The sequence below is a fragment of the Polypterus senegalus genome, chromosome 10 (genome assembly GCF_016835505.1).
Source record: "Polypterus senegalus isolate Bchr_013 chromosome 10, ASM1683550v1, whole genome shotgun sequence".
NCBI lineage: Eukaryota > Metazoa > Chordata > Cladistia > Polypteriformes > Polypteridae > Polypterus > Polypterus senegalus.
Window position 1 is genome coordinate 88,311,051 of NC_053163.1, and position 14,629 is coordinate 88,325,679.

The window sequence follows — 14,629 nt, forward strand, 5'->3', positions numbered from 1 at the left end:
CAAAAAAATGGAAGGGGGGCGCAATTAAAACTGTTATGAAAACTTGGGTCGCAAATACTTAAAGGTTGAGAAACGCTGCATTACCTGCATTGTGAGGGAGCGTCAGTTATGGCACTACGGCCGTGTGGCACGATTCCCAGAGGGTGATCCAGCTCGTAGGATCCTCATTGTTGGGGACCCGAGTGGCTGGACCAGGCAAGGGGTCAACCAAGTAACACCTGGCTGTGGCAGATAGAGGGTCATTTCCAGAGGGTGGGACTGGACCGTGTGTCTGCCTAGGAGGTTGCAAATCGGCATACTGAGTTGTTTCATCATGTAGTGGGTGCGGCAACACAACATACCAGTGCATGCTCCCCAACTTGACTTCATTTGACCACGTTATCATTATCTCAGCTGCACTTAGTGTAATACAAGAAGTACCGATACAGCACTCCTTACAATGCTCAACCACACAGAAAAGTAGAAAAGAGTGTGCCACATACAATTCAGTAATCGAAACATATTAATAAAGTGTCATCTTATTTTTAATCCAACTATTTGCTATAGATATGTTGAGACAGTGTGATCAGATGGCACCGCAGGCAGTGCTCATACCACCAATCATTGATGGATCAGTTTGAGAATGTGAAAGAGGGCTGAATGAGATTTACTTCACAGTATATATATTTATAAAACACAGGAAAATGATCACAATTGGCTGTGTTTCTGGTCTGCTTCTTGAAGGTTCATGTATTGGCTTAGGATTTAATTAGAAATGCTGGCCAGTCAGAAGTGTAGTTTTTCATAAAAAAGAAGAAAAAGCAACAGAAGAGTAACACACTTTACCACATTGTATTTTATAATTAGTAACTATATCACATTTGTAGTTACATTTTTGTAATTTATGAGTAATGTAACTACTGTAAGTTACTTTTAAAAGCAACATTTCCCAAACTGCTTTGGAGGCACCAGCTCGATGCTTGTTTTCAAACTGATGCTGACTCATTTTTCAGCGCGTTTCTATGACATTGGAGTGTTTTGTAAAAGGTGGACACTATAGGGGGACTGCCTGTGAATAGGGGTGATTAAGAAAGCACATTTCTGCATTAACTGAGCTTATTTACCTTTTCCAAGGTTTTGTGTGTGCATGCAAATGTACTCAATGCCAGGTGGTCAGAGCTTTTGAAGAACACAACAATATTTAAGACTTTGAATTATTCAAAAAGGTGTGACCAGTGCTGTGTGCATGGGCAGAGGATGAGAAAGAAATTGCAGTAGTTTTCCTCTTTTTATTAAACTGATTTCTTAAGTTCAGGGATGTGGGAAAATGTATGCTTTTTGGAAGGTATGTGAAGGTGTCTGTGGTGACTGTTATAATAATGAATTTTGATTGTGAGTTGCAGCTAAAGAAGGAAAGTTCTTTATTATGTCTTTTTAAGAAAGGGGGAAAAGGTATATTATATATATTATAATATATTATTATATTATATAAAGGTGATTATATCATGGATATTTAGGACTGTCAGTTTAATGCTAATTAAATTTATTTATATTTAATTGTATAACTTTTTTAGACTAAGAAATTATTCTTATAAATCTTATTTTAGACGTGTTTTATTGTAGTGTTTTAAGATTTGAGCATCTCTGGTACAACTGCAGTTTCTTTTTATTAATCCTAAGTAAAATCTAAGATTATCATCCAACATTTTCTTTTTCTCTGAACCTTCACTGTTTAAATATCAACAAAGGAATTTTAAAAGTAAATACATATAGGTACCCATCTAGGTGTGGCATGGTGGCACAGCGGCAGAGCTGCTGCTACACAATAAGGTGACCAGGGTTCATGCCCTGGATGCTACGTGCATGAAGCTTGCATGTTCTTCCAAAGTCTACATGGGTTTGCATCTGCATCCCCCCGAAGACATGCTGCTTATGTGAATTGGTGCTGCTGAACTGACCCGTGTGTCAATTTAGATGTCCTGTCCAGGTGTTGTTCCTGCATTGTGTCTGTTGATTATTGTGATAAGCGGGTTAAGTAAATTGATGGATGGATGATACCTGTCTAATTAAAATTTTCATCTGCTGTTGAAGATTCTGTGAACAAATAATAATAAACAGGGAGCAAAACATAGTGGCATAAAATGCAGCCAGAGCATCAGTGGAGGCTTTAACATAAATATTGCATGCTACAGCACTCACAACTAGTCCACTGGATGAGTGCTGTGGCGTTCAACTACACAACTGAACATGCAAAATATGAAATTAACTTAGGTTATAGGGTTACATGTAATAAACTGCATTTATACTTATTGATTTAAGTTAACAGTATAACTTGTGAATTTTGATTTTGGAATAAACTTCATTTTGTATAATACAAAATTTTAAAAATATTTTTTACAGCTGCAGTAAGGGAGACAATGTACTGGTAGCAGAGGATGCTAGGTAATCTTTTCCCTCATTTCCCACATTTAATCACCAATCATTTTCACTCAATTCAAATCAGACCAAAGATCCGATCAATAAGATGTCCATGTGCAAAGATTACATCAAATGTAAGAGACAGGTGTCTGCACAAAAACACACAGGTACTTGTGCTTTGGCTGTGGTCTGGCATGTTTTTTATTCAGTTTGTTATAAAAGTAAGTCTTACACGAAACAAAACAAAGGGAACCTCTGTAAATGCAAAGAAATAATGTGTAGCATACAGCAAATCAATTATGTGGGCTGTAACCATTAAATGACCAGAATGTTGTCACAGTATCCTTGAGGTGTTCCTAGGACAGGACAGGGTCCACATAACGTACTTCTAGTGAGGATTTGCATGCAAAATATTTGCAGTGCAATGTCAGAATTAGAGATATGAATAAGAAACTAAATACACTGTACACTTAAAATACATGCCATGCAAAGTTGTTTTTAAAAGAAAAAGCCTATGCACCTAAACAGAGTCTCAAAGATTGAATAGTCCAGGGAAAATACGGGACATGTGGACTTCATAATCAGCAGCTATATGGAGGTGATGAGTCCTTAGGGTAGAAAATGTTTATACTTCTCCTGAAAGTTGATAGGTCCCTTGGATGGAGAAGGCAGTATACAGAATAATGGGAAGTGCATTAATAACATACAGTGTATGGAGTATAAATATGCATGGGAGCGAGTCACTGTAGTAGCAGTGTGTTCTGACTCTTTTGGTTTTCTTCTCTTGAATAGACTGTAACATCAGCTCTGTATCAGAGTCATGGAGGTTTAAATGGCACTAAGTCACTCAGCTGCTGGGCTAAAATTCTGTTTGAAGCAAGCGATAAAGCACCACATTTTCTTTTCTAAACCTTATCTCCAGCATACATAATACTAATTTATTTATTTTTTTCTTTTTATTAATTTTATTGCAATCCATACAAATCAATCAAGTTTTTACAAAAAGAAAAATTAAGTTAAGAACAAATCCATCCCCACCCCTGAGGGAGAGAGCAAGCCAAACGGCATGAAATTTAATACTAATTTATTTTTATTTATTTTTCAAATACTAAATAGGTCTGTTAACTTGCATACATTTTTGTGAGCTCCTTTTCTTAATGTTCTGTGCTTTTTCAACTATTTGAGGGTTTTACTCCAGACATGACAACTCATGCTTTTAAACTTAAAATAATGCACTGGGACTTTTATACATTAAGTATTGTAACTGTTGTGACCACTAGAGAGTGCTGCAGAATTCCAAACCAAAAGACACAACTACTCGGACACAAGTCCTGGGTTCAAATCAAAGGATTATTAAAATAAATTACCTTAACAAAGTCTTGTTTTTCATATAATAACCTTAAGATAAGCACAAGCACAATCGCTATTCTTTTTCTTTTCTTCATGCCTCCTCCACTTTCGAGCCTTTGTCCATCCTCCAAACCTGACTCCAACTCAACTAGATGAGGTCAAGCGGTTCCTTATGTCTTGAACCCAGGAGTATTTCTGGTGCTAGGGCATAAGGGCATATGCCATTGGAAGCACTTCTGGACCAAACAGAAGCCCCACAAAGTAGGTACCATGCATCCCTGCAGCACCCCCAGAACCCAACAAGGCTGCCCTATGGGACTACAATTCCCAGTATGCCTTGTGGGTGTCCATAGAGGTAATGTTGCCTAAGAATGCTACCAGCTAGCACGTCGGGGGAGCATGTAGCCCTGCCAGGTTGTCTCCCCCTGTCCTTCCATCACACTGGCCTCCTGGCCAATAAGTGATCAGAAACCATCTTGATAGGAACACCAACCCATGCATGCTGCCCATCACACTGTGCATTGCATATTGCTAGTTTTCACAGTGTCACATTTATATAACTTACTTTAAATGCTTTCATTTGAAATAAAGATTAATTGAAACCTTAGAGATTTTTCCAGCATGTTAAGTACAAATATATTAAAATGGTGTTAACAGGTTTTAGAACTAAGCTCTACAAATACTGTTTATATTAACTGTCTGGAATAAAATGTCCTATTTATATTTTTTGCTGATAGAGCTCCAAACAGCATTATAGTAACTTTAAAACTGAATGGATTTTGGATTTAACAGAGATTGAAGATTGTGGATTATATACTTAAAATGATATTTTAGAGATGCCTTTGCTAAAGTAACAAATCCCCTACTTTCAAAATATTTTAACAATTATCATTAGACATTCCTAAAGATGTTGCCACATAATGTATTGATTTTTCTCTTAATGTACAAAGTTGAATTAATTTTGGACAACATGATGCCACAGGAGTTAGGTTTTGTATTGCTCATCATCTCACACTGTTTATGTTTAAAATCCTGGCCTGAGCACTGTAGACATTATACATTATTTCAAATTTGGGGGTTTGTTTCTTAATGTTCAGGTTTTATCCCATATCCCAAAATTGTGCACCAAGTAGGTGGTGTATCTAATGAGGTATCCAATCATGACAACTTCAGTCTGAAATACTCAGTCTCTCTGAGACTACAGCAATTTGAGGACTTTGAATTACAGAACAGTCCTTTTCAGCCACAGCACCAATTAGAACTCCTTTGACGCAGCGACCAGTAATGGCTTCTGTCTGTGACGGTGCTGTTTACACAACAGCAGACTCTCCCACTTTCAGCCATACTCTGCCCAACCTTCACATTACATTCATCCCCTAAGTGAATGTGGGTCACAGCATTCGTCTCTGCCCAGGAAATTGTTCCAGATGACTTTCCCTGACCAACCCCCCCTTCACCTTCCATATTCAATCGTAGAAGACCTCATCCCATCTATGCATGCTCTCTGAGACAACAATGGCAGGGCCTGAACTCAGTGGTGATGAAAATACAGAACAGCCTTCATAGCCAGCTGCAAAGAAACAGAACTCACTTGATGTGCAGTGCAGAAGGCTGCTGTCAGGGAGGAAGAGCACACTGGGAGGGGCTGGGAGGGTGATGGTGGGGGTATTGTCCTGAGATAATTCCATAGCAGAGACAGATGAGATTCATTTTTTTAAACCATTTGTAAGTGAAAATGGTAGACATAATAATTTGGTTAATGCTGCTGCTAGTGCCCTAGCATCCAGTCCTAGCCCAGTTCAGGAGTTATCTTTGTGTAATAACATGGTTCTCCTTCTCTGCATTGATTTATTTCCAGGTTTATTGCACCAGTTTACTCCCACATCCTAAAAATATATAGGTATGGCATGATAGGTAGCTTTAAACTGGACCTGTTCAAAGTGTATGTGTATGAGCGTGTTCTGTGATAGACTGGTTCTCCATCTGGGATTGGTTCCTGCTTTGCATTCAGTGCTGCAAAGATATGCTTTGGCTACTGTTAAACCCTACAATGAAATAGGAGACTATGGAAAAAAAATAAATATTTAGACAAATCGAAATTTGGGTGACATGGTGGTGCAGTGGTAACTGCTGATTTGCCTCACAGTTAGGAGACCTGGGTTCACTACCCAGGTCCTCCCTGCGTGGGTTTCATTCCGGTTTCCTCCCACAGTCCAAAGGCATGCAGGTTAGGTGCATTGGCGATCCTAAATTGTGCTTGGTGTGTGTGTGTGCCCTGTGGTAGGCTGGAGCCCTGCCCAGGATTTGTTCCTGCCTTGTGTGCTGTGATTGGCTCCAGCAGACCCCCATGTTAGGATATAGCAGGTTGTTTAATGACTGACAAACCGAAATTTGACAGGACAGAAACAGAAATTCCTCTTGCATAATCTAAATTGCTATCTAATCTCTTCTCTCCCTTGTGTTTATGAGCATGTTTTTTCCAAGTGTAGATGAAAGTTTCTATTTCTGGACATTTAATTTAAGTTGGCTTGGGATGATTTTGTAATGCAATGTGTTTTTCCTGCAGATTCCAGCGTCATGTCCACACATACCGAATTCTTCCTGATGAGGATGGATTGCTGGCTGTGCAGGTGAGTTTGCCTTAACAAGACCATCTCTCTTATCAGTTTTTGCAATTCACTGAAAAAACAGACTTTAAAATACAAAAATTATAATCAAGGTCTTTACAGATCTTATAAACAACAGTCTAAATTGCCTATAAATCTTATCTAGCCACACAAGCTTAGTCTTAAACATCAACCAGTCCAAGATGAAACATCTGAGATACATAGTAATGTATATATTTATTGTATATTCAAGCTTAGATTTCTTGAAATGTGAGAAATGTCATAAAAACTAAAGGCGCAAGGGAAAATAATGGAGGGGTGTGGTGGTGGTTTTGTTGATGAACCATGATTTTTTTTTTTGCCCCAGTGAACCTGTATGGATGCCATTTTCATTTTCACACAAATTTTTCATTTAGTTTTTCTAACTTCACACTGGCCACTTAGTGCATTTCAATTTTGAAATAGAATTAGAACTGTGTGCATTTCTATAGTCAGATACCAAAGAAGTATTAGAGTTTATATTGTGACTTAATCAAGAACATGGTGTTCTCAGTTAGATAAGGGGCACAATTAGGCAACAGAAAAGCATGGAATCCTTATTAGCAGAAAAGTATGGAATCCTTACCACCAAAGAACCATGAGGAGAATATATCGGTGCATGGCTTTACTTTGGGTGATAGTTACAGAAGGGGCACCCTGAAGAATAGATTAGTGGCCAAATATCAGACAGGGAAAGAGAGCTGAATCAGCATTTGTTTTTTGGATGCATTTCTATAAAATCCTAAAGTGCCTATAGCAGGTGTGCCCACACTTTTTTGGCTTGCGAGCTACTTTTAAAATGACCAGGTTGAAATGATCTACCTACATTAAAAATTATATATTTACATATACTATATATATATATATATATATATACTGAGTATGCTTTATACATAAAATATATGTTGTCATACCTTGCATAACTAAATAACATTTATGGCACAATAACAATTCAATACATTTATGGTCACTACAGTATTTGGAATTAATAATCTTCATGTGGGAAAAGGCTGACTCACATAAATAAGTAGAGCCGAATAATGCAGTCAATGAGGTAGCTCTTGGAAGGACTTCTTATGCTTAATGATCGAGTGACTCACCCGGAACGATGCCTTGGTGTTTCTGCCTTTGCTTTTGAATTCAGCCAAGTGAAAAATTATGGCTGTTCAATTAACTGCGATTTTAGTTCCCTCTCCTTTCTCTTTCCCAGATCGCATTTCAGAAGGAAGTCAGTTTCGTAGTTTTTATGAACAGTTCGAAAGTGCCTTTCCACATTTTCCTTCTTTGGAATAGCAATGATAGGTTGACAGATCAGACAAACGCACTTGGATTGTGGTATTGTGAGAAAAAAAATCCTCCTCCAGTTCCACATCCAGCCCATACCCTCCCCAAACAAATTTTTTTTTAAATCCCTTCTTTAGTCGATATAAATTGGAAGGCTAACTAGATCACAGCCGGAGTTTTGCAGTAGCTCGCGCGTTTGATCGTGAGTGTAGGATGACCAGTGTGTTAGAAGAGAAGAGATCTCAGACTGGCTGCCCTGTATGTCAATCAAGTGGCAAATGCCATAGGGAGGATATATGATAGACTTAACGTTTAAAAAAAATTTTTTTGAATGCAATGCAATCTACCTGCACCACCCTTGTGATCTACTGGTCGATCGCGATCGACGTCTTGGGCACCCCTGGCCTATAGTATCTTCATGTATGTCTGTCCAACTGTCTGTATGTTTGCATGAAACAATTCTGCTGTCAGTGGACTAGTGTAGAATTTTGACTTTGGTGTTGATGCCAGGTTTTGGACTTATCCAGTGCACCACAGAATCATGTGCTTCCCAGTTACAGTGCATAAATGCCTCCCTGCCTTGCTGCACTCTACGTTTCCCATTTTGAATACTCAGCACGTCAAAGAGTAGGTAGGTGGTGGTCCCTCGTGGAGTCTCCTGCTGAGCACAAGGTATTTCTGGTATCATAACAGCTTTAAAAAGAGGGGTTCTCAGTATTCCTGCAGTACTGGTATACTGTGAAACACTACAGTGGACTGGTTTTGCTGGAATGCGGTACTATTATCTTCACGCAATTTGCCTTGTGATATTGCAAGTAGGGCAAATCATCACAAAAATTCAATTTTCCTTGTAACATTGCAAGTAGAGCAAATCACACATTTCTGAAATTTCAAAAACTCCCATTTTAAAAAACATTAATGAATTTTCTAAGTCATCTCTCTTAAAATAAGGAAACATTGTCTGCATCGTCAATTATTGATTGATTTATTCTTTCAAATATACCTGGACCGATGTTATTTCAGTTTGTATATTTTCCTCTTTGACATCTGATAACCACTCCTGCCAGTAAAAGTATAAGTTATTGAAATTGAAACAGAAACAACCAAGGACTCACCATCACTTCAGCTGCTTGCTTGTGCACCAGCAGGCCTTAACCTACATTTTCAGTATAATTTGGGTACTTCATCGAATAATTTCATGTGTAAGAATTCTAAATTCTAATTAGCCATAGAACCTCCACAATAAACAACTAAAATTCGTACATCAAATAATGGAATTTTTATATGACTTCAGCTGGAATCTGCTGTCTACAAAAGCTGTTTCAGTCACCATAAAGCTATTTGAGCTGGTTTATAACTATGTGATACTGTAAATTTTGAATAAGAAACATGTATTTTATGTACTTTACCAATATACATAATCACATTCTATTTATTCTGTTACTTTTAAATATGAGTCATTGTTCCAAAAACTGCTTAGTGCACAAAACATTGTACCCTTGTCTCTGAACCCACCTGAATGTTATAAATTAGCTTATTCATGGCATAAGAGACCAATCAAACTGCTATGCTATAGTTCTGTTGCTTTGGCCTTACAGTATTGCTTAAGGGCAATGTGATACAACAGCGTTACTCCCCCCACCCACTAAGCACTTTAATGGAGTTCTCCCCTTGTAGAAGTGCTTATATGTCAATCTCACTAAAGTGCCAGTGACGTCTCTTAATTACTAACAGACTCATGTATACAGTATGAGTTTGATGTCATTCTCTCCTGTGCATCTCCAGCAGACATTGTTTCTGACCTGATTACTCGGAATTCCACAACTAAGCATAACACACATTACCTTGTACATATGGATAGCACACCAGGAGGCAAACTCAGGTCCTGTGCTCAATGAGAAGCTTAATAAACAGGCCTTTTAACATCACACCAAAGACAATGTCACACGCTTCTAAGAATACAATTAAATCATTCTGAACACAAACTTATATTCAAAGTATTATACCACTATATTTTTTAAGGAAACCCACATCCATGCTACTAGTCTTCTAAATGATCTTTTTAGATGGTATATTGAGGGTTAAGTTGTTGGATGTTAATTGATGTTTATATGGAAATAAGTCATTCAAAGTGATTCATATACTTTGGCTTTCCACAGAAACCCCAGAATTCCCAGGAAGTAACAAGAAGAATCCTCTGGAATGAAAAACCTCTAATAGAAAGCACATGTGCAATGATGAGCCTCCAGGACAGGGCCTTTAATGTGAAACAGACAAAAGTAAAAACGACAATAATGAATCTGATTCTGCTAACTGCAGAACTACTGAATAATGACACATAAGATTTATGAAAATTAATATTTATAGTCAATTTATGTTTCCATAACATTATACATACAGGACTTCCTGTGGGTGCTGCAAATAGAAAAATATCAACCACTTGAGAAATTCAATCAAACAAAAAGACAAAAACAAAAAGCATATAGAAAACACTATAGACTAGATAGCAGTGGACAACAGGGAGTTCACAACATGACCTCTGTGGGGAACAGCCTGGACACAGACAGGTAGACATGATGTTTTGCACCACCACATGTTTATTTACATTATTTACAGGAATCAAAGTGCACAAACCAAGTGCCACAGCAGTCCTGGTCTCACAATGCCTCTTCTGGTCCGCCTCCACTCCTCTCCTCCGAGCTCTGTCCTCTTCCACCCGACTCCAGCCATTGTATGAAGGGAGGCGGCCCCATTTATAATCCCCGGGATGTACTCTAGGTGTTTCCCGGCAATCTTCCACCGACACGCCCCAGTGTGGTGGAAGTGCTGGCTGCATCCCCGGAAGCACTCCGGGTGTCCCTGCTCCTCTTCCCCCCCCAGCACTTCCGGGTGTGGCAGAAGTGCTGAGGTCCAGGGCTCTCCAGGCATTGGGGCAGGCACTGGTGGTGACCACGGGCCCCTGCAGGGCTGAGCTTTAATGCTCTCCACCCGTGGCCCCCAAAGCAGCCAGTGTTGTCGCCCCCTCGTGGTCTGGAGGAGGCGCAAGCCCTCCTCCAGTCCTCCTGGGTGTCCCGGCTGGGTACCACCCCCAGCCGCTTGCCACACCTCTTACAGACCTTTAGTCACACCTACAGCAAAGTACCGGACAACTGCAGTGTCCAAAACTGATACAGTGACATTTTTTCAAAATGCCATCCACAGGTAGAAGTGGAGGATTTCCTAAATCTATAAAACAAGGATAGTCAATGTAGTATTGTTTTTGACCCCGACTTGTGCAATTGTTTAAATAAATTAAGTTTCAGGTAGAAAATTATCAAAAAATAATTCCCTTCATTGTATTTGCCTGCATGTTTCTCTCTTTTATGGGTATTTACTATTTCAAACAGAAAAAGTGTAATTATGTCAAAGGAATACCTTAAGTCCCTGTCACACACCTTAAATTTTTCCAGTGATTTTCAGTTGCAAACTTCGTTTATGTAATCTTAGATAGCCTGAGGCAGTCAGGGCACACTGCTGTAATCACTGGCCATGTAGTCTGACATCCCAAGTGAGTCAGTCCAACCATTTTGTAACTCTTAAGTCGTAGGAACAGGCTTTGTGCATGCGAGGGCTGACAGCCAAGAAGTATAATGCATACAATGCAGTCCCAAGGAAATGGAGGAAGCATATATTTTGCACCTTGCACACAGAAGAAATGTTCACTTTTCTGATATCTCATATTTTATTTTCCACAGCAGTATGGAAAAAACAAAAGAAAAGAAAAGGCTGATATTTTGGCTGAATTTGCTGTACCTGGAAAGCATTCATATAGCACAGGTGTGGTCAGGTAGAATATTATAGGTTGTCAGAAGAAGGGGCGAGCACACAATACTTAGGCAATGTGAAACTGCGCTAGAAAGTTGTCACAGAGTCATGTAGTAATTCCAAGCCATGCAATGTGACATGCTTGGGTGACGACAACAGCAACTGTAGTCATCAACTTTGACATTCCCGCTGTACATGGATCTAGAGTCAATCAAAATGAATGCAGATGGGGCTCCCGGACCATTGTCTTGGAAGACTAAATCTCAGATAATGAGACCAATGTCCAGATAAGAAGAACAAAAGAAGCAGTAGAAATGGCGGAACTGCATTATCATTATTTTCAAAATACTGAAAGAGTGTAGGGGCTTTGTCAATCACAGTGGGTCAGTCAGATACCTAAAGAAGTTGCTGGAACACACACTCAAGGGCTTGATCACTAAAGTGCAATCCAACCGGTCAATCATTTAAAGATGTGTCTGCCACATGGACACAATAGTACCTTGATAAGTCAGCTTCATTAGTTGCAACACCAAAAAATGTAAAATGTATTTTATTTTTCCTATCATTTTTGATGGATATATTAGGAAAATAAATATGATTTTCTCATTGAATTCAGATTATTTGAAAATTCATGTAATGTGGTTAAAAGCGTGGCATAATGGTGCAATGTACAGAGTTGTGTTTGGGATTAAATGGGAACATAGGGTCCAGCTTCCCTATCCAGTACAAGCAAAATCAGAACATACAGTAAGTCATCATTTTATAGTGCCATTTCCAAACGCTAGTTTACTGGTCCAGAGTTCATCTACTCATTTTCAGCGTATCTAGTCTCCTAATCACGTAATACAATAACCAAGTTATGAACCTACTTTCTCTAGCACTGTGTTGAAGGGAGCTGTGTCTACTGCATGAATAACCAAAGATGTACAAAAAAGTCTGGTGAACACAGAGGGGTCATGCAAGCTCTGTACTGGAGATGGGGATGAACTGGCCAAATTATCTGCCGCAGTCAGGCTGTCCTCTAAATAAAAGATCAAATAAAGCTGATGACAGCAATGCAGCTACTTAGGACCTATGGATCATCCTTCTCTTGTTTAGGTCATTTCCGCGTGCTGACCTATTAAAGTGAAGAAAGTTTTTTCAGTGTCATGAACTGGACTTGGTACTTGTGATGAGCTGCCCAGTGTACTATAAGTCACTAAGCAGGAAGAGTTAGAACAGGTTCCTAGGTCTAGCAGACAATGTAAAAATGTGCACTGGCAGTAGTAATGTTACTTTTTATGCCAGCACAATGGCAGTCCTGTGCATGTGCTGACTGCCCCCAAAAGGACATTAGGCAGAGGCACCACTGAAGGAGAGATTTGAGAACAAAAGATGTTAACCCGGGACACTAGAAGCAAGATTACACATTAGGTTTTACAAATGCCTGTCTCTTAAAATAGATCAGAGTTGGTAGGAGTTCACAAGTAGCGCTGTCATATACTGGGCACTACATAACCCAGCTGATTATTGGGACTTTACTGTATTTTTAAAGGTGGAGTGGGTACATTTGTTCTTTTTTTGTCTCTTGTTGAATTTATCCCTTGTGTTTCTGTAGTACATACACCATTTTCATATTCTGATCTCCTTGGCATTTATTCTGCCTGCAGAGTGTTGACATTAAATCCTCTCTTATCTCTTGATTTTAAAGCTACTTCCTAAAAAAATTGTATTGCCTGGTAACCCTTTAGAATAAAAGTAACCAGCTGTTACTGAGCACCTTTGCTACTAAATAAATGTTTAAAAGTCTTTCCGGGTTTTTTTTGTGTGTGTTCATCATAGGTTGACTAAAAGCAACATGTTTTATCAGGAGACTTCTAGTTTTTTAGCTTGGTGTTTTGGAGTCCAGACATGTTGCTGAAAACTGGTGAAGTGTCACAAACTTCACACATTTTCAGCACATAGGATGCCTAACTAGGAATCAAACGTTTGTGAGACTGTTGAGGTAGTAACAGTAAGTGCTGTCCATGACCTTCATGATGCTTGGGTTACTGGCACAAGAAAAGCGTAAAAGGGTCTTTGTTAAATACTGCAGTTTGGAATCATCCAATGTAATCACCACAAGTCCTCAGCAATCTGCGGCTCGAAATTTCTTTATAAAACTATAACCCCATCTAATCGATTGCCTAAAACCATATCTTCATTTTAATACACCAGTTATCAGTGTTTAAATCTGAGCTAGGGTCTCATTTACAAAGGTAATAACATCAGAGGCAGTGGCAAGCAGCAACTCTACAGTATCTTGTATGCTCATAATTCTAAATGCATTGGACTATGGGAGAAGCATGTGTCAGTAATTTCCTAGAGAAACAATCATCTTTGAGGCGCACATAACTACTCTTGTATAAAGCAATCATAGAGAGGTCATTTTTCTAACCACATGAAAGAATGCTGGAATTTACTTAAGAATGTTATGTTACTTCCCTATGCCTTCCCTAAGCTAGGTCTGATTATTTTGTGATGCTATTTTCTTAAAAATCTAATCATTGTAATTCATGAAGAATTTGCAGGATGTCTAATGAATCTTCTGATTCAACTCTGAGTCCAATCAAATGTAGACAAATGCTAACTGCTTAATAAGTTCTCCTAGTGACACTGGCTGGCTGGTTCTCCTTGCTCCATTTCTTCACTGGTCTGTTTTAGCAGGTGTTAAATGAATTTTTGTTGCAACTAACACTCAGACTGTTAGTTACATTTATCAAATTAACTCTAACAGGAGAAGTTAAAACATGTTTATCCATATACAGTAGGTTTATATTAAAAACATAATAATAATAATAACACAGCAGGTCGACAGGACGTGTAGAATGTGAGGCCAGGCTGAGTAGTCAATCAGCTATGTCATCACTGGATGCTCAATGCTGGCTTTTAATGAACACATAAACAGGCACATAAAGGTTGCCAGCTAACTGCACTGGTTAATCTGAGGAGCTATGTGGACAAATCCCTGAGAAATGATACCAATGCATGCTGACGGCTGTCATTAACATCAGAGACTCTACCATCATGTGGACATGGCAATGCCAGCTGCTTGAAAATGTTTTGGCTAACCATCATGATATGATTGTCCTTTGAAAGAAGGAAAAGCAATGCCTCCTGATTGAGATAGT

At 38.9% G+C, this 14,629-nt stretch overlaps 1 protein-coding gene across 1 annotated transcript in view; it reads left to right on the forward strand.

Moving 5' to 3' along the window:
- inppl1b (inositol polyphosphate phosphatase-like 1b) overlaps positions 1-14,629 on the forward strand; it is a 105,910-nt gene that overhangs the window by 15,772 nt on the left and 75,509 nt on the right. The window contains exon 2 of the mRNA XM_039766143.1: positions 6,314-6,377. Coding sequence (XP_039622077.1) covers positions 6,314-6,377 — 64 coding nt within the window. The remainder of the gene's footprint in view (positions 1-6,313; positions 6,378-14,629) is intronic.